This window comes from Formica exsecta, unplaced genomic scaffold, assembly GCF_003651465.1.
Source record: "Formica exsecta isolate Colony F162 unplaced genomic scaffold, ASM365146v1 scaffold237, whole genome shotgun sequence".
Classification (NCBI taxonomy): domain Eukaryota; kingdom Metazoa; phylum Arthropoda; class Insecta; order Hymenoptera; family Formicidae; genus Formica; species Formica exsecta.
This window is the reverse complement of record NW_021849649.1, coordinates 545,454-566,876: the sequence shown is the minus strand read 5'-3', so window position 1 is coordinate 566,876 and position 21,423 is coordinate 545,454. Positions and strand designations below refer to the sequence as shown.

The 21,423-nt window shown below is 36.1% G+C and overlaps 1 protein-coding gene across 3 annotated transcripts; it reads right to left on the bottom strand.

Moving 5' to 3' along the window:
• Positions 1 to 226: 226 nt before the first annotated feature.
• On the bottom strand, positions 227 to 18,960 carry LOC115235921 (myosin-IIIb-like). 3 transcript variants are annotated; one of them, XM_029808028.1, is made up of 18 exons: positions 18,787 to 18,960; positions 9,773 to 9,923; positions 8,940 to 9,274; positions 8,215 to 8,496; positions 7,425 to 8,009; positions 6,784 to 7,175; positions 6,361 to 6,689; positions 5,685 to 6,191; positions 5,135 to 5,418; positions 4,777 to 5,051; positions 4,330 to 4,697; positions 4,129 to 4,236; positions 3,794 to 4,050; positions 3,417 to 3,625; positions 3,217 to 3,297; positions 2,670 to 2,834; positions 2,267 to 2,288; positions 1,546 to 1,992 (listed from the first exon to the last, which is right to left on the bottom strand). In XM_029808028.1, exons 3-18 carry the CDS (start codon positions 9,270 to 9,272, stop codon positions 1,981 to 1,983), a joined length of 4,209 nt encoding a protein of 1,402 aa, XP_029663888.1. In that variant the 5' UTR covers positions 9,273 to 9,274; positions 9,773 to 9,923; positions 18,787 to 18,960; the 3' UTR covers positions 1,546 to 1,980. The 3 variants fall into 3 exon arrangements, with proteins under 3 accessions (XP_029663886.1, XP_029663887.1, XP_029663888.1); XM_029808026.1 differs by lacking the exon at positions 2,267 to 2,288 and having other exon boundaries at positions 227 to 1,992; positions 18,787 to 18,950; XM_029808027.1 differs by lacking the exons at positions 2,267 to 2,288; positions 9,773 to 9,923; positions 18,787 to 18,960 and having other exon boundaries at positions 227 to 1,992; positions 8,940 to 9,448.
• Positions 18,961 to 21,423: the final 2,463 nt, after the last annotated feature.

Genomic DNA, 21,423 nt, shown 5'->3' with positions numbered 1-21,423 from the left:
TCTATAAATTAATCACCAAAAAAAAAAAAAAAAAGGTATAAAGACACCGCTGACCCGAACGAAACAAGCGTCGATTAAAGCGAGTATTCGTTGCGGGAGATAAATTTAACTACAGGGTGATTTATGAATAGATACTTTTAGGATAAATGAATTGGAAATTTATGACTGAACAACTACGATCGTTTCCTCACTATGTAAACTCTGTATGTTGATAAATTATTGTACAAATATTTAATAAGCATGTTTTATTTTTTTTTTATGCATCTACATCGATCATGGATGCTTAAGACTTGAATAAAGCTAAAGATGACTAGTACTAGACGCGTGCTAACTCTGGTACATATTTTCGTAACAAGTGGTAATAATAAATTATGTTATAGAGTTAAATATACTGTCGCAATATTATGATTTCTATGATTGAATATTATTTCATATTACATCACTTTGCAACAAGTATAGATACGTTTATGGTAAAAGCTAGCGATACTAAGAATTCGATATGGAAGAAATATGTAATTGTTATTGCCGTCGATTATCTTTCTAACTAAATAAAGCAACGTGAAATATTTCATTCCTAGTATTACGCGAACGTTATTCGGCAAATGCATATTGTGATTCGCCCCAAAGAAAACTTTTTAGACTTTGAAATCACGCAAATTTATATAGCACATGATATTGTACTTTTATACGGAAAGGAAAAATATATATATATATAAATGCGGAACTCCTTTTTTTATCTTCTCTACGTTGAAAAGAATCGAGCAATTCCATGTCACGAATGCATTATAATATATTTGCTGCATACAAAGTACTAATATTTCCGTTGGAGATTGTTTGCATCTCTCTTATGTATAATTCGTGTTATGCTAAATATTGTATCGAATCTCACTTGTATATATCATACTATTTTTGGTACCCAAATTAATGTCAAATATTCTTTTATCGATTATTAAAATTATACTCTACGCGCATCATATATTCTTCGACGATTATTTTTTATATATTGTAACAGGATTCAAGTTACATTTTTTTCTTTTGTATTAATGGCAATAATAATAAAATTTCTCTTAACTTGTATATACATATCGAAAGGAGATTTAACAAAAGAAATTGTCAATATTTTACAATAGTTAATTATCACGATTTATATGTCAGATATTCATTCATCCCTCGTGAAGTTAAATCTCTCGGAAAGGAATACTTCTACTGAATAATACAAAGTAACATCACTTCTTTCCGTTGACCAATCTATTCTGGGTCGGTGCCAACGGCGCTCTTCTCTTAACATGTTTCTCCGGAACTTTGTCTTTCGGCAGTGGCACTCCGTTAGAAACGAGTCCTCCTTTTCTCTTCCTTAAAGATTCCGTCGGGAGGTATTCGGTCGGCCTTAGCAGCTGTCTGAAATTGTAAGGGCCATTAATATCCTCCGCATCGTACTCGACCTTGGCGGTCTCCTGCCGTTTCTCAATCACAGTCGGCCTTAGAAGTTGTCTGAGATTAACGGCGATATGGAAATTGTCTCTCTGGAGCTGTTCCTGATCCGTCGATTTTCCATTTGTTAATCGATTAATACCGTTCTGAATACCATAATGATCCACATTATTTTGATGATTTTTCGCTGGATAACCATTTTGTTTAGGATCCGATCGATCCGATGGCTTTTCCGACTTGTTTTGATCTGATAAGCCATTAGTTAACTGTTCTGTATTCAAGATCTTTATTTGGCTTGTTACAACGTTATTATTTATTTTGCAAGGAGATTGGTAATTATTACAGCCATTAATCGATGTGTGGCGCTCGTTAACAAAATTATGATGACCGTTAACGAGATTTTGTCCATTAAGGACATTCTGTTGTTCGTTTACGGCATTGCATCGATCATCAATTGTGAATCGTAGGCCAGATGGATCGTGGATATACGGAGAATCGATTGCACGTTGTCCATCTGCGTGTGATTGCGGGTTGTTGCTATGCAGCTCGTTAATCCTTGTACTAGAAAAAGATAATTTTTGAAAATTTAATTCCTTTTAAAAAAAATTTAAAAGGGAAAGATGTTTAAAAAGGATTAAAACTTTTAAAGGGAAGATGCTTAAGAAGGATTGAAACTTTTTGACTTGTTTTCTCGGTTATTAATAATTAAGTATTAAGTTGATATTAAGCATTAGTTTGATATTAATAACTCGAGAGATATACAAGTTATACTAAATTACTAAGGAGTAGACACGTATTCCAGTCTTCTGACAACCGTATAAATTTATGACTTTACCTGGAAATTTGCCATGATGTTTCTGGCAACGCGTAGGCATAAATGCAACAGATTAGTTATTAGATATTCATTAAAATACGATGCATTTTGATTTTAATTATTAAAATTGCATGTTATCTGATTTTAGACATTAGAAAAAAATTTGATATTATCATATAATATACATAGATAGATTGATGCAAAATTTACAATGTTATATACATTATTATCGCAAGTGAATAAAGTTTAGCATGAACATCGATTTTGCTTTATGCCTTATGTCTTGAATAGAAAGAAAATAAATTGGAGTTAAATTCACACAAGATTGAACTATCATAAATTAAATAGAATTAAGAACGCATTATTCGTTAAAATAATAACATGCGAAAAATAGCATGACATTTATTCGTGGCACAATTCTTACTTGACATTTTTCTTGGAGCTCTCGTTCTCGCGTCGATCGGACGGATGTCTCAGGGCTTTGTGCCAAATGTTTGACAGATGCTGCTCCGGTGCTACTGCAAAATCGGCCTGAGCCGCGCGATTTCTTCTCTCGGCATTCACTTCCAGAATCTGGCTGCCTCGATTCCTATATCAGGGTAATTTTATTATATTTCGATACAGATATTTAATCATAGCATCAATGTAAAGCGCAGTATACGATGGTTAAAAAAATTTTTGAATATCAGTATGCATAAAGAACGGCGTTTATAATAAGTTTGATAAGAAATAAAATTTGATGGAAATAAAAAAATTTAATTCGATTTGGAAAACGGTAAAATTTTTCAATTTTTGTAGAAATTGTAAAAAAAAAAAAACATTCGCGGTAAATTTCTAGAATTCAAAATTCAGGGATATATTATGGGGATTCTCTCTCTGAATGAAATGCTTGCTTAAATATAGCGATGAGAATAACTTGCGCCAAAATAAACTAGCTGGTACTGATACAGCCGATCAAGTTTACGATATACCTCGACAATGTGCGAAGGTCATTTTCTAGCTGTATCAACGGTAAGTCCCAGCCAACTTCGTCGTCTTCGAATTCCGAACCACTTGCGATGCGAGTGCCAGAAGCATTCGAAAATTGAATGTGTAAATTTCCGATTCGTTCGCAACGCTCAGTCGAAGCAGCAAAAACGACGCCTCTTTTGATTTACATATGTATATATACCTGCTCATTTCCTCTTTTAAATCCCGGTAATATTTGACGCTGTCTTCCTCATCCGGCTGCGTTCCGCTACGATAATGCAATATTGACTGCACCATATTAAATCCCTTGGGACGAATATAATCCAAAGGCGGTTCCCCGATATCGCTCAATCTGACACCGGGCTTGTTGCGACGCAGATTTTTGTGCACTTCTTGATTCTTCATGTGTACCTATAGCATATAACGACTAGTAACTTAATCAAATTAATGGTTGTTGACGACGTTAATATGGTTTCCGTATAATATCAAATAAAGAGATTACAGCTAACCTTGAATAAAGAAAAAATACTCTTTAGACAAATTAATTTTCGAAATAATGTAGCGAGTAATTTAAATTACATTTTGAGAGAACTGGATTAGATCCGCTTGCCGTAATTTAGGATGTACGGAGTCCTTCGCGATTGGTTTCTTTCTGACCATTCTCTCCTCTTTTTTATACCATCTTTGAACGATAAGAGCTGCGTCTTCGTGTTTTAATCCTTCGCGTAATAACGCCTTGTGGCCGTCGAATATGTTGTCGTAATTGTTTAAAATTCTTTTGAAACGTTCTTCCAACTGATATCCAAACCGTTTGCGGATGGTATAGCCTCGAAAATCTAAAAACAGTTCAATTATACACAACATTTATAGTCGTCGATTATAGATGAGCAAATTATAATTTGTATAATACATACGGCTTTGTATGATAATCGCGGCATCGTCCTTTTTTAGATTTTTAGATACTTGTTGCTTTTCGCGATTATTGATGTCCACATTTTCCTGTGCTTTACTTTTTCTTTCATCTACAAAAGAAAATTAAAAATAAACAAAGATATAAATAATTATAGAGCTATTTAGAAAAAAACTTTTTATCAAGAGATCAAAATTAAACTCACTCGACATAAAATCGAACGTCATATTTTCCTCTTCCGTACGTTTTTGAACCAGCATTTCTTCCGTTCTTTTTCGCGATAACCAGCCTCGGATATGGCGTTGTAACGTTACAACCGATACGGCGAATTGCCATTTTTGCTTTTTGAATTTTATTTTTGCGAGCCATCGTCGAACGCACGCTTGAACCATAATGATCTTTCTCAGTTGTTCCTCGTATAGTTTCGAGAGAAATTCGACGTGGTAGTACTTTAGGAATACTTTTGTTTTACCCAACGCCCATCCATCCATCTTTAATCGTATCAAAAGGAGCCGACAATTATCCCGATTGGCAACCACGCGTTCGTCGTAGCCGAAAGCAAGGAAGCAATATCTGTAGAGTTCATAGATTCGTATAGTTGATGAAAGTTTACGTGAAAATATTTCGCATTTTTTCCACAACTCGGAAGTACCTTTTAAGGAATTCGTTGAAAGGTATTCTATGAGAAAAACCGTTCTGTCGTATACGTATCGTCTCGAGGACACCGGTGTACCTCAGTTGCTTCACAACCTTATCCTTGTCGAAGAATCGTGGACTTCGCGAATCGTTTGGCTTTATGCATCGAACGAATTGAGGCGAGCCGGATACCATTTTTTGTAATAGATCCATTAGAGAATATCGGAAATATGTCGATACCGTCTGCTGAGCTCTGGATTGTGAGGCTAAACCTCGACTAGAATAACGTTCCTACGAGACATCATTATGTTGTCAGTATTAAAAAAAAAAAATTCAAGAGGAATAGAGTATCAATTCAACACACACGCGCGTACTTTTGTGTTCTGATTCGACTGCGATTTTCTCGAGTCATTCTCTTGCAGCGCCGAATACAGGTTACCGGTTTTCGTGATCGGGCATTGGAACAAGAAACGAACCATGTCGTACTGCGATTGTCGTACTAGTTGAATGACCTCGGGCGGCAGGAAGTTTCTGTTCTTCTCGAGAAATCCTTCAGCTTGATAGACGACACGTCCGGCAAAATGATGGATCGCGAAACAGACCGCATCCGATTTGGGGCGTACGTAGAACTTGGATTTAATGTTATTGTGGAACTTTTCTGCCGGAGAAATAGCAAAGTGTTTGATATACTTATAAATTAAAAATGTATATGTATGGAAAGCAAATAGCAGTTATTGTTTGAAATCGTTATTAATCAGAACATTGTATAAAAATTAGCTTTACGAAAAAGAAAGAAAAGTTTATTAGTTTTATTATTTATTTTAAAAAATTTGAATTCTAATATATTTTGTGAAATAATGCCTTCTTCTCTGAAGTAGTGTGATGCAAATACATTTGTACAATAACGCATCCTAAAATACTCACCAATCAGCGATCGATTGGTCGCTCTGGGAAATCGACTCTCTTCGTCCAGAAGCGCCAAGAGTCCCATAGGCTTGCTGAGTAACATGTCGAGAACCGGTCTGTTGTCAGAGAACTCAACGAGATCGACCGGTATTCCCTCGGCCATGTATTCTTGTTGCTCCCAAGTGAAGATATGTTGATTGAAGTAGTATTGTATCTGCTCGTTGGCGATATTGATGCAGAGTTGCTCGAACGAGTTTCTGGGGAAGTTCTCGAAGCCGAAGATATCGAGCAAACCGATCGCCAACGGCTCGTAATTCGGCGAGCGGCTGAAGCACAGCAAACAATTGATCTGGTTGACCATCCAATCGAAGAGTCGACCGTAGAGGCCCTTGGCCATTGCGTCGCGGGCCGCGCGAGCCTCGGCTACCGTATTGTTTCGCGTAATTGTCTCGCCTCTGGTCATTACCGAGTTTGATGTCAGAGCTTCCAGGAGATCGTTCTGTTCGATGCCGAGCAGTTTCGAAACTGAAAGCGAAGTGCTTCTATTATCGGAGCACACGCGCAATTGACTATGACAGTCTTATATGGAGAATTATTAATGCGTGAATATAAGCGTTTTATCGACTAATTCTGGTTATTATATCGTAATTAATAAATATCAAAGCGAATAAAAGAGAGGCAAAAGAAATTTTACCTCTGTGTAACGGAATATTGTCGATGACTCTGCTCTTATTGTCAGTATTGTCTTGGCTTGCCACTTCGGCGAACTCAATGTCACCTAGATGGAGTATAGCGGCTAAAACTCGATACACCGTGTCCACTTCGCTATCCTGAAATCCGAGTACCTTGAAACCCATCTTGAGTTGCTGGAACTTGTCGATGTGAGTCTGCGACGTGTGACTGTAATGCGTGAGATATCGATGATACCTTCGAAGCGTAGGATCGAGATAAAATTCCGAGAGGCGATTGTCCGCCTCCAAGCCATCGTACATATAATAGAAAACGTGAAAGTTTCGCTCTCCCCTGAAAAATAGCAAAATTTTCGCTCGTTGGTTAATTAAACTCTCTATTTTTATCTTTTATTTTTTTTTTTTTTTTTTATTTTTGTTAGACGTACTCAGCTTGAGCGATCACACGTGATTGCTCCAACAGGTATACTGAGATCCGCGCACCGGTCACCTTTCCACCTTTCGTCATTGTTAAATCCAGATACTTCCCGAATCTGGAAGAATTGGCGTTTATACCGGTCGTGGCGTTTCCGAAAGCCTCCATTATAGAGTTTATCTGAAGTATCCTCTCCTCGAGGTTGCGATTTGGCGCCTTGCTGAGATACACGAGCTGTTTCAATAGTAAATTCGCACTTTCCGTCTTCCCGGCGCCCGATTCACCGCTAATAACTATTGCCTGGTTCTGACGTTGATGAAGCAGCGCTTGATACGCGGCATCGGCGACCGCGAATATGTGCGGAGGATTATCCGATCTCGCTTGGCCCTTGTACCGTTTTTGCTCCTAAGGAGGGATATATTACATATTATTTATTTGATTTATTAATATTAATAATAGAATAATAATAATTATATTTACGTAAAGATAAATCAGGCTGTGATATAATAATTAATAACGTATATATTATTAATATTATTTGTTATATTAATATTAATATTAATATATTATTAATTATTATGTCACACATCACACAATCTGATTTATCTATACTTAAATATAGTCATTCGTTTAATATAATATAAGAATACTTACGATGCCAGTATATAAACCCAGATTAGTGAAAGGATTAACCGCAACCAGTATATCACCGATGTATGTGTATATCTGCGTTTGCTCGTATCGGTGTTGCAATTGATCGACAATAGCTTCTTCCGACAGCATGTCGAGTGCTGCCAAATCGTCCATGTACATCTTCTCGGGTCTCGTCTTGCGGTCCGTCTTCAATTTGCCATGTTTCGTAGTCACCTCCGGCTGCCGGTGAATTCGACCCTCCGCTCTTTGTCTACGTATCTCTTCTCTCAATTGCTCCCTGATCTTCCCCACGATCGGCTCCACGTTCGACAATAGCGGATGCTCCTTCAATTCGCTCGCGAATGGCCGATGCTCGAGATCCTTCACCAAGCATTCGGCTATGAAATCCGTCATTTCCGGCGAATAAATGTCCGGATTCTTTAGAGAGGGCGGAGGATTTCTCGGAATTTGAAAGAGCGCTCGCATGGGATGCAATTCCGACAGTGGAGGGTCGCCCTCGGCTAACTCGATGGCGGTGATGCCGATCGACCAGACGTCGCAGCGCGAATCGTACGAGGAGTCCAATTGCTGCTCGCAAGCTATCACCTTTTTTTAAAAAAAAATATAATCGAAAAGATTGAGAGTTTTTTAAAGCATTTAAAAAAAATTTGTATTTCTGTATCGAAAGATTTGTTTTTCTCAATTGACCCGAGGCGGATGTAGGTCGCTCGATTCTCAACGTGCATTATTCTCGGCATCTCAATTTATTAGAAAATTTTCACTTCCGAAGGCAACAAATTTCTTAACTCACCTCTGGCGCCATCCAGTATGGTGTTCCGACAGATGTGTTTTTCCTGGCGAGAGTCGCGGCCAGATGCGAGGACACGCCGAAATCGACCAATTTGACACGCGCTTCTTCGGTGAGCAGGATGTTGTGACCCTTCACGTCACGATGCATACAGTGATTGCTGTGCAGAAATATCAGAGCTTCGACGGTCTCCTTTAAGATGTAAGCTATTTGGTCATCCGTTAGACGACTGCCGCGTTTTTTCACACCCTGCACGAGATCGGTCACGGAGCCTCCGGTGCACAGCTGAAACCGAAGCAATTAACTCTTTACATGCCTCGATTTCCGCTTCCTTGGAAAGCTGACAAATTAATTTACGGAAATTATATAGAAGAATGATAGAATTGCATAGACGCCGTTAGAAAGTATAATATTTTCTTAATTTATTTTTTTTGTTTTTTTTTTCTAAGAGCATGTTTAATATGTGTTTGCGTGTGTCCGCCATGCAGTAACTTAATGCCATCTATGAAAATCGGGTACGAACTTATGCAATCATCCAATATATATATATATATAATGAATAGCAAATTAACATAGTCTGACATTTATTACAACTAATTACAAGCAATAGTAATTAAAGCCTTACGGGTAATAATTTTATATCTTTAATTATTTTTTTATCAGGAAATTTATGCATAAATTTCACGTTTCTTTTGCTATATATTTATTTTACCGTTTAATGACGATACCTCCATCACGAACCATAATTGATCCTCTTCTTGACCAGGCTTGGCACGCTTTAGAAACAACCCGTGGAAGACAGGAATGTTCGGATGTAAACTCAGATCTCGCAGCACTAGATATTCTTCCTCGATCTCCTCGATATTGTCAGCGACATTCTCCAGTATTTTTATGGCTACCTTGTTGCCAGTTTCTTTATCGTAAGCGGCATACACTTCGCCGTATGTACCCTCACCGATCAATTCTTCCAATCGAAAACGCTCGCCAGGATCCGGTATCATGTCGAAATTGACATGTTGACTAAGGCCGTGATACGCCATGTTGGTCCCACCTCCGGTCATCTCTGTACATAGTCGATGTTAAATCGTTCGAAGCAGTATCTAACGAGATGATTAGGCGAGGACTAGCAAAGAGAATAATAGCGCCGATCGAATTCATTGTTTAATTCAATTAAGGTAAATTTTGCTTTTGCTTCTTTCACTTTTGATTATTAAAAATTATAATATCAAAATGTTGATTAAGCGTTTAACATAAATTTCAGATAAATCTCAAATTCATGATTTTAAGATTTAATCCGAAATAGGAGACAACAATATTTAAAATATCTTAATGATATTTATTACTTTGAAGATTACTTATGCGATGACGTTTGTATTTACTCTTTTTCCATTAAGCATTTTTTGCGAAAGATATACGTTAAAGTCCATTGGAAAAAGTTTTATCGCGGTCACACAGTGATAATTGTACAGCATTTGTCAAAGTAATTTTATTAATTGCGGTTGCTGTTTTCTGTATATTTTTCTCGTTTCTCGAAACTTTAAAATCTCAAAAATTTTGATACCTTATTGAACTAGGGAGATCTCAGTGAATGCTGTTAGTTCGACCAACTGCGACATACTACTAGAAGCGTTCGTTTTCCAACTGGATAGCCGTTAACTCCTTAATAGTATTAGACTCTGGTTAGACCGGCGCACTTCTGCCTTGTCTCAGATCTGTCGAGAAAAATACGCCCCATTTAGCTCAAGCTTTCCTCTGTAAGACTGTATTGTACATCGAAAAACTGATCATGAGAATCGTTAAACAGCGCATTCGTGCAATACCAACATCAATTCGTGTAAATGCGTAGAAAACTAAACTGCAACGTCGAAAAATATCGAATTTTATTCTGATATATATTATTATAATTTTTATCAATATTGATATTATATATAAACATTAAAATTTCTCTCAGCGAGGTTTATCTTGATAAATTCTGTCAATTAGAAATTAAATATTATTTTTTGGTGTGTATGTGTTTTTTCGATACATCATATCGAGTAGTTCATTTTGCATCATGACACAACCATGAGATTTAATTGTCGTATTTTTATTACATACATATTTTATTTCTGATTATTTGTTTTGTTATTGATTGGTTTCATTTTTCTTATTTTAATGATGGAAGTCTTACTCAATTGTATGAAGCCGTGTAAAGGTCGAAACTTAGCTGTGGCTTCAGGCCTTTTTCGTTACTCTAAATTGGATGTGATCATAAACCGCAAATATAGATAATAATTAAAAATGCTATAAATATCCTTCCCTTTTCAATTTCATAGCGGGCGAGATTATTCTTATAGGCTCGATGTCGTTTGACAATGTGACAAGTTGAAACTGTGTTCGAGCACCAAATTTCGGACTTCGGCACCTAATTAGCACCTAATTAGCACCTAATTTTAATGTAAGTTAAAACTTATTTAGCGCTGGTGGGGGGCTAACTTAATGGGGGTAAACTGTTCAGATACTCTCTCGATTACACTAAAAAACCGATTTTACTCGATGTTCGTTCGTGCGTATCGGCGAAAGGATTTCTCTCAAAGTGCTTCGCAACCCGCCTTACTAATTTTCGATGCGCTTAATTTCACTAGACATGTAGATTGTTTTCGTAGCGTGACTAGCAAGAATGCGCCTTAATTAAACATTAAACGACGAACGTTAAACCATGTTTTTGCTGAAATTTTGATCAGTTATGGTAATTACAAATGAGATTGCCAATAAATGATTAATGATTGTGTAGCGTATATATGTATGTGTATAGATTAAAAATAATTAAAAATTAGAAAGTACGAAAAAATTTTGATATTACAAAAAGATTCTATAAGTTTGGCTTTTTGCAAACAAATTTTGTAAAAATGGTAGAATCTTAGGATATTTGATGTTTGAGAAACAAAGTATTTAGGCGATATATAAAAACGATAAATTACTAAATCATAAATAATACTATGTAATTTAACTTTTTTTAAGAATGTTAAAAAAATTTCTTAACAAAAATAGAATATTAAATCTTCCGCAAGTGAATAAAATGTTTTATCTCAATTTTTCTTAAAACATCACGTTGAAGAGTAATTTCGTTGAGGAAATAATAATTATTTGCAATAACCGAGATAACTATTAAATTTCACTACTTTCACTTTAAATGTTACCGTCTACGACATCATATATTCCACCATTACAGTTCATCATAAAACCTATTGTTTTACTACTTTTGATATTAGGGATAATATATTAAAGATATAAGGATATTGAATTAAATAGTAAGGATATTAAAGAGAAGCTTTACTCTAACAAGACTGTTATTATTCTATTTCGAAGGACATCACCGATTATAATTCAATTTTATAAATTGAGATTTCCCGATCATCATAATAATCAGTGATGCGGAAGATTTATTAATTCGTTTCAGATGATTCGTTCGATATATCATGTTCCTTAACGCGATAAATACGTGTTTGCGGTTGTGCGCTTTATTTTTATACTAGGAAACTGAACGAGTTTCCACGAGCGTCAACTTTTGCGTGTAAACCGTTGTTACGGTATACGTATTTATCTCATAAAGTTCTAGTGCAATCGTGTAATTACATGCGCAGATTCACGCACGTGCAAACAATTAATACGCCATTGACACGATTCCCATCATTTAACCGAGTAATTATATATACATATATTTAGCGTATATAATTTCATACGATAAAGATTGCTTAAGAGAAGAGGAACATAAGATGTGTTACTTAAATGTGTATATATATGCGCTTATAATTATTATTTAAATATTATACTTCAGATATAGACTTTCTCGTAGAAGAAAGAATAAAAATAGAATAAAAAATAATATTCTCAAAGGACAAAATTTATTTAGTCATGCTGGCAATTTTGCTGGTAATTTTTGATTATTGGTCACGATCAGTTTGGAGTATGGCTTGTTCTTCAACAGAGAGTGTTTCTTCATCCATCTATTTCACAGATCGATACTCTCTGCTGCAGACATTTTACTGCAATTTCTACGAAAGCATTGTCTTTACGATCGCAAAAGATGGTCATCTTGCATGAAGATCGTCTAAGATCCTCGAGACATTTCACCGCGAAAACATATGGTCGCGTTCGATTTTACGGTTCGATACCTTTGACAAAGGTATCAATTGTGCAGCAATAAGCAATCACGTTTGCCCCCGATCACGTGCTCGCCGGGAGTATTAGAGCGAGGAAACCCGACATGAAATCGGTTTAAGGGTTCACCTACAAAGTGATGGCCTGCTACCTTGGATAATACTTGATTAACGTAATGCTGGAACCACGATTTTTTGTGTTATTTGTGTGAAAATTTTATCGCGATTATTGGTTGCTTTGGCTGTTTCCTCATTATACATATTCCGTTAAATTTGACGTGCTTTAAATATATTAATCGCGACGATATATATTTAAACTTTTTTCGAAGATATAAAAATGACGATTTTCGAAGAGGTACGATTTCGATGAGATTATCGTCGAATAGGAACAACTTTTTCCATATTGTAGTAATTTAACGCGGAACGGAACCTGCGAGTGGAAAAGCGTAACAATCTTTTATTATCATAACTCTGGGAAGCTCTGCGAAGATGATGCGTGTGTCTCCGCTGAAATAATGACTCGAAAGTAAGAATTATCGTGCAGACGACATTTTTTGCATCGCGATTTATATATAGCGATCAAATTCTTTTTCGAATTTTCGTTCAACAAGTTATTTATTGTGTTTCAGATTATTGCACGGAGAGAAAAAAATACTGAACGATTATGATGTTTCTTCCACGAGGATTCATCGATCGTCAACTGTCGGTAAGTCTTTATATTGTTTATATAAAAAATTTCAGAAAAGAAAAAGAAAAAAAAAATGAAAGACGTTGAGTATATTTCAAAGGTTAAGTATCTGTAATTCCGCTTTTATGTGATTTTATTAATGTCTTAATAAATCACTTGGAAAAAGACGAAGAAGAAAATCAAGAGAGAGAAAGAAGGAGAGAAAGAGGAAGACGAATTTTTACTCACGCCGTAATTTCGCGCAGGTTTGCTTTTCGCACGGTCGTATGTCAAACTGTTGGGAGCGCAAAAGGACGGGAGCTTTTCCCGATTATAGTACATACGTAGTCAGAGCTGCGGTTCCGCTGGTTTAATCCTCTCAGCGTGACGACGTAACGGTACAATGCGTGCCATCAATGACTACACGCAGCGCTCCTGCGTAATGTTGAACGCAGGGCAATGCCGGGAATGCCGCGCGAAAATAGCGTTCCAGGATACGCGTATGTTAGGTTAATTGTATAGAATAAAATAGAGATGAGATATCATGGAAATCGCGATCGCGGTATAGTAGGTTCGCGAAAAATGTGCCGGCACTCGTGCGTTTCGAATCCTCGGAGAGGAGGATTCGAGTTAGATTTTGCGCTACAAAATCTGTGTCTATGCTAAAATTAATAAACGTATAAATAAATAATGTATTATGTTTAATAAGAACACACATTGATATTCTTCATGCAACGGCTGCATAGAAAGTAAACGGGGCGATATAATCATGCAAGAACTTCTGGACTTTCAGCTTTCGATTCGATGAGTTATCGTTGCGAGACGAGAAACTCGATCGTTCGGTCGCGGATTACCGCAGTTTCTTGTAGGGACAAATTAATGCGAAACATATCATTTGATCCTTGAAACTTTGCCGTTTACGTAAAAGTCTGGAATTTGAAAACTTCGTTTCGATGATCTTTCACGATATTTCTCGGTTAGTAATGCTTGAGAATGCGGCGAATATTTCGGACCAATTTCTCGACATAATTTACTCGAAATATTAGAAACGTGAAAAATGCAAATTTTTTGTTTGATTTGCGTAGAAATTGGATCGTTTAAAACACCTTATAGTACTTATTCAACGAGCCATTGCCGGGAAGATGTTGCAAAGGAGGTGAATGGTAAGATAGATGAGCGCAGTTTCTTTTAACGATCGAAATTTTCAAACGAACCACGAAGTATCCGCTCTATTAACTATACGTCCGTCATTGTTGAAATCTCTAAAAAAAAAATCGAATTTCAAAGAGTTTGCGACGAAATGTTTTGCGCCACAAAAGACGAGACATTGTGTAACACGATATATGGCAAGCCGTAGAGATCCAAACCGTAGTCGTCGCATTTTTAATAAGCCAAAACACGCTACGCGTAATCTAGCTTCTTTGTATGTAAATGAAGTTGCAGTATTTACGACACAAAGCTGCGTTGCCTACGTATAGGAATTCTGCTTGAAAGGAAAGGTACATGTGCAACATCAAGATACGAGTACGCGAAAGTATAATCGGCATTTAAGTGTTTGGCTGAGAAGCACTTGTATATAAAAAGAAAGAAAAATTGACTCTTTATCAACATTATTATCCAACGATATTGCTATTTATCAGTTACATTCTTAGTCTCCTTCGATTGTATCAGGCAGGAAGCAAAATGTATCTTTTATTCCATTCTATCATACATCGCGGCGTGAGAATAAAGATAATTGCAATAAAGAGAGAGAAAAAGAGAGATAGATATACACATTTTATATCTGGATTAGGATCTATCTTGTAAAGTGAGCTTGGGAAGAAATGAGTGGTTCTTAGCGATTTAAGAGTTGATTCTCTAATTGTTTACCATATCATTGATTTATATTTAATTGTATATTCTTTTATAAAAATAAAGTTCAACAGGAGGATTAGTCTCATTGTATGCGAGGCATAACTCCCATGCAATAGATGGACTTCCGTGATGACGGAGCTCGGTTGGCATTGTTGCACCGTAAAGGATTGCGTGCCATTCGTATTATTTTGGTACCACGACACGCTAAAAAGTGACTCTTGCTTGGCACACTATGAGATATATTAAAACAACCAGCGACAAAGAAACAGACGTTTCCGTCAGGGAAAAAGCTGCAAGTCGGCGAGAGGGACGAGGGGGTAATTAGTTTTAGAAGAAAGTCAAACGCGACAATCACGGAGGCGGCGGCAGTCGAGAAGATTCAGAGCCGAACGGCCACGTCACAGATTATTGGCTTCATTTTCTTTTCCCGCGCTACCCTCTCTTTCTCTCTTATCGTTTGTTAAAATACGCGTCGTTATTCTTCTCCAAAACTCGGATTCCTAATTGATTTGGCGCCATCGAAAACGTGACGGCAAAAATTTACGGTCCAGATGGGTTTCCTCTTTCTCTCTTATCGTTTGTTAAAATACGCGTCGTTATTCTTCTCCAAAACTCGGATTCCTAATTGATTTGGCGCCATCGAAAACGTGACGGCACAAAATTTACGGTCCAGATGAGTTTTAATTGTTGATGAGTTTCGGCAATATGAATGCAAATTTTTATTTACATAAAAATAATAGGTGTTTTCTTCTACTTTTCGCGTAGATTTTTTGTGCATGATACGCAAATTTTAAGAATTACTAAAATATTTCTTTTATATATAAATTTTAATACCGTTACATTTTTTATTTCTCGGATTCTTTTGATTTATTATGATATACTTTTTGCGTCATGCGTTGAGCTCTCAATTACAAGATTATTTTTGCCGAGATTCCGGTAGCGAAATCGATCTTGCCGAGGAAATGGAAATGCACTTCCCGAGTGCAGCGGTGCGCGAGAAAAATAGTCATGTAACAGTATCCGTTGTTACATTGTACCGTACTGACTCTATTATTTTTACGATGCGTCTGTACTTCTTTCTCTCTCTCTCTCTCTCTCTCTCTCTCTCTTGTAATGCACATAGGGAAAGTAACAAAAAATCTCAGACGGAAGTCTGCGTGAAATTGAAATATGAACATCAAAGTAAAAATTATGAAAGAGATAAGAAAAAATCTACGACAAGGACAAAGGAAATGAGACAAGAGCATGGCCGGGAGTGATTATTCCTCGTGTGATTATCTGACGAAATCATTTCCTACTGCTAAAATGATCAAATCACGTTTCTTTCCATACTTTCCCTGACGCAATCATTTCCTTGCAATTGTAATGAACACGTTTCATAGATTTTCTTTTTATGATGTCATAAAATCGAAAAAATGTCTCGTATGTCTATTGCATCTAAATTTTAGAACAAACTATCGAATCAGGAGCGCAAACAACAAAAAATTTCATCAATATTCATTAGTGGGAAACTTGTGGAAACGATTAATTAAACTTTTTTTTTTCAGAAGCTTTTTAAAAATTCACCAATATTACGCGCTTTTATTATATCTATATATGGTCGTCTTCCTTTTTTTATGATGTTATAATTACAAGTAATATAAACCGATGAGACGTGAGAGCAAATTTAATTTAATTGAATATTAAATTATCTTCATCTCTATTATCGGAACGAAAAAGCAATAATTATATACAGATTCCATATACATGGTGATGATTACAGACTAGGAAGGATATTGCTTCTTCGAAAGTTGTTCACATAACTCGCATGTAACAGATATTTGATTAGCCGTGTTACTGGCGCGCGGATGTGTTTGGTGAAGTACGCGCCTCGCTCGGTTCATTTAATTATCTATCTACGTGCTCCACAATCTTGATTATATGCGTGCAATTTCGCGGATACGCGACAGCCATGAAAGTTTTCGCGACGACACTTTGCTAAATCCTAATTAAACCGATCGCACTTTGAAGAGCGCAATTGAAACGGTGTGCATATTGAGGTCGATGGATGTTTCATTAAAATTGTACTCGTTTGGAACAGGGCACTTTGTATAATAGGGAAGCTTAGGCATGTAAAAACTCTAAATAAGCATAGACTCAGCTTTGGAGAATCACGTTATAAATGCTAGAGAATAGACTGATGACCAGACGAACCCAAGGCATATAAGTTGTTTTCTAGTGACGGAAAATATCGTCTCTCGTGATTCATGGGACTCGCGTGACCAAAGTTCGTATAACTGATTCTCTCTTTCTCTCTGATCGGTTATTACCATTCCTCTATAGTATATCGGCGGCATGCCTATATACGGCAACTTGCCGAGAAAGTTTTCGGCATCGGTGCGATGCCCTTCGATCCGATCTCTGATCGGTTATTACCATTCCTCTATAGTATATCGGCGGCATGCCTATATACGGCAACTTGCCGAGAAAGTTTTCGGCATCGGTGCGATGCCCTTCGAGCGATCGTTCGATCCGAAAAAGTATGTCCATGACCTGCCTTCCTTGCGTGTCGAGTTCAAGGTGCGACGCTCAGCACACGCCCCGCTTAGAGAACATTTCCGTAAAGAGGACACCCGATTTCTCCGAATTTGCAGCTCACTGTTCTCGATGAATAAAGAGCAACGACAAGTACGAAAGTTCAAGTGTTTTTTGCGAAAGTGGTTTCGTAGACCGCCGTTGTCTTATCGGCGCTTAGATAATTATATTCATGATTCATTATCATTAGTCATTATTACTGATGAAAACGATGACAATGTTTGTAATACCGCCCTTTCCTGATAAGACACCGTATCAAAAAATTTTTTTTGGTCGGGTAAAGTGTTGACGTCATCTGAGCCGCGTTATACATAATTGCATATAATTTGCAATTTATTAGGATGCGTAGATTTTGAAATATACACATACCTTAATATTTGTATAATATAACTTGGCAATGCATTCATATCTTTTATACTAAAATTTTTATAATAATCTTTTTAAAAACAATTCTCTTTTTTGTATATTATTTGATATGAAATATTCGAATGTTGTGTATATCGTTTAAAATGTTACATTAAAATGTGTAAAATAACGTGGAGCAAATAATATAGAATAAAATATGCTCATGCATAATTCAGCGATCGCGTAGTATATGAGATATAATCAGCGTTATTGAAAATAGGCGATGTATATGTTGATGCGAGATAATTAGTAGCATGATTTTTTTAAAATTTAATAACCAACTAACATGCATGTCGTGTAAATAAGAACTGATCGTTGTTTAATGCTTGAGGATTAAAATGTGATAATTAACTCAAATTTTGCTCATTAATCTTGTCTTTTCATGCGCAATATTTATATAGTTTAATACTACAGACATTTATACAGTATTTAAGAAGCATTTGCCATTTGCAAATTATTGCTTTATCATTTTAGAAAATTTAAATGTAAATGTACTTTCAATTATCCAGATTTCGAAGTTTCTATTAAAAAAAGGAATAAGTTTCTTCGTATAATTGAAATAAGATATCTACAATGCGCGATATGTATACACCTGTATATTTACACATATATATACGTTTCTATATGTTTGAATAGCTAATATTTATATATATAATAATTATCAATATCACAAGTTAGTAAGTGTTGTCTCGGTAGTCACTGCATATAATTATTATCAGTTTTATATAAAAATCATTGTTATCATCTCCACTTTAAAGAAATTATTAGTGCAGGATTATATACAGATATTGCCTTGAATAATCGCGGATATCATTAATAAAAATATTTAAAGTCTATACTAACACACTAAATTACACATTTTGTACGAATTTCTGATCAAAGATTGAAACCTAAAAAGACACCATGATTTCCTGAGTCACATTGAACATTACTCACGTGTTCCGGTGACAAAATCCGCAACGGAAAGAACGGATAGAACAGCTATTCAGTCAGTCACGATGAGATTACGAAATATACACGCAAACAATCGTCGCGATGACAGTCGATCGAGTTATAAGTCCACTGACGTGTTAAGCACAGAGAAACGGCAGTTTTATAAAATCGGCGAGATCACCGTGTGTTCACTATGTTACTTCGCGACCAGCTGACTATAAAATGTGCCGTGAAACAGTATCAACCGGAGTACGAGCGCGCGGCGTCTTCAACGTGATGCCGGCCGTGTTCGAAGGAAACCGCGTCGGCATCCCTCTCCATTCCGTTCTATCGTAGGTCTTCGTCCGCGCCGCGCTTCTTCTCTCTTCCGGAACACGTTCGATTCTTCCTCACGTTCGTCGTTCCCTCGCACTCCATAATCGGACACTATTCGATCAAATTGGTCCGCTAAAAATGTCCATGGAATTAGCTCCGTTACTTGAACGTATTTTTTATTTCAATTTTAATGCTCAATTGAGACATTTTAACAAACTTTATTTGTTCTAGTATCGTTTATTATAAATACTGAATTATTAGATTAATTAATCGTTCTTTTATTTTATGAATTTGTTTAGTAGCAAGTATAATTGTTGACGTTCCTATTTTCCTTGCTTTTTCAGGTTAATTAACAGAGAATTTGATTTCTTTTGAATACAATTTTCAAATTTTGCTATCAATTTTAGAAATTTTAATTTCTCAAATTTATGTATTTTCTTTTATACAGAGGATAAATTTAAAATATGTGACTGACTTTTTAAAATTATTTATTCTACTTTTAAATTTTCTATCAAAAATCTGCAGCTTTTATATGTGCACAGTCTTGCTGATTAGTGGTATCTTCTTTCGTTTATGAGATCCCGACTATATTATTAAATATGGAATGATCGAAAGTTTCTGATTAAAAATTAATATTCTCATCATCACGCCTATTTGCCGTTAAACAACCGAAAGTGCGAAAAATCGCTGCATATCTTCGGAGAAGATTACGAATAATCGCATATCGCTCATTAATCATTGAGGAAAGTGTTGTTCGATCGATTAGACATCGTTATAATGCGATCGAGAAGTCTCGGTGTTCGTTCTCATTTTGATTTGTGCTCGGCTCATTATCTTGTCTTCCAATACACGTGTTTCACAGGTGCTCGTTCCGATCGCGTCGATTGATCTTAAAATTAGCTTTCACTTATTCTATGATTCTTACATTACGATCTTGCTTATCGATCGGTGTCGGGAATCATAACAATGACTTTGTGAAATGAAACATTGAGAAATAACTTTAAACTCTAAATGAGAAATTCATTTCGTACTATCAAATCTCTTTTTCCGCTTTTCGTTCTCACGTTTAAACCATACTTTTTGTATTTATCTTTGTTATTATTCGCCATAATTTCGAAAAATTACATTTAATTGCGAACGCACGTAACAGCCGTTTATTATATAATATGTCTAGCATCGTCGTAGCTTTTGTAAATAATGAAAAGGTCTTAGAATGACATAGTGATGTTTGAAGTGTTTTGTTACCGCAATCTTTTGCTACTTTCTATCGCTACAAAACGAATGCAGAAAAAAATTTTCAAAAAATCTATACGAATGTAAATATCTATGAGCCGCTATCGATGAAGAGGAAACTTTCGGATATATCAAAAATAGCGATGTCGTTAACGCAATAAGCTGTCATTATTCATTTACAGTTCGAGTGCTCCTCTCGCTAGCATTTTTTTAAAGGTCGCGCGAAATACGGCGGATACGCGTTCATGGAAGCGTAGAAGCGCGGCCGATAAGCGAGATAACGTTCCTCTCCAACTCGACGTCACAGTCGGATAAGTCGGAGCTCAACGATGCGCGATAAGTACTCGCTATGCCACTTTACTAGTCACCGTGCTCCTCTCGTTGACATGCCAATCTCGACGAATGTGCGTGTACGCACAGATAACGAGCAATACAGATACACAGGCTGAGTTGCAGAAAGTGACTACCTATTAATGACTCAACGAGAGGATCAAACGGTATCGATACACGCGCAAGATCGACGTTTCGATAACGTATTTGTAAAATATTATATGAATATTCAGATCTCTCCATAAATGGACATCCAATCGAAATCCATCTCATATCAGAAAGGAATTCTATAAAAACCGATTACTAACATTCTCTTATTACCGTATCGTGTGTCAGATGCAATTAGGTGAAATTTAATTACACGTTTACAAAGTTAGTTAACAACATTGTCTCTTTACATGCATTTAGCGGATCCAAAGTGATTTTGGATGTTCGTACATCGTTACACAGACGTACTCGTTACACAGACACGAAATGTTCGTCCGAATAAATAGCCAAGTTAAGAGATTAAACTAAGCAAAATTGAGTTAATGTTAACCGTAATTAAACTATATATTTTATGTTACAAATATCAAAATTATAAAAAACAGAAAATAGATTAAGCTATAATCACACACACACACACACAGAGAATTGTTAATACAAATGTTAGTAATAATATTTTAAATCATCTGTTTAGAGAGAAAATTATTTTTAATACATTAAAATGATGTTGAATGAAGCTGACATATAATGACATAGGTATTCTCGAGAAAAAATGGA

Excerpts from the sequence above, each read along its gene's own strand:
- LOC115235921 (XM_029808026.1), bottom strand. The coding sequence starts at position 9,272 with ATGACCGGAGGTGGGACCAACATGGCGTATCACGGCCTTAGTCAACAT. Across the intron at positions 5,419-5,684 it reads GACCAATCGATCGCTGATTG|AAAAGTTCCACAATAACATT; the intron begins GTGAGTATTTTA and ends TTTCTCCGGCAG. Across the intron at positions 2,835-3,216 it reads GACCTTCGCACATTGTCGAG|GAATCGAGGCAGCCAGATTC; the intron begins GTATATCGTAAA and ends ACCCTGATATAG.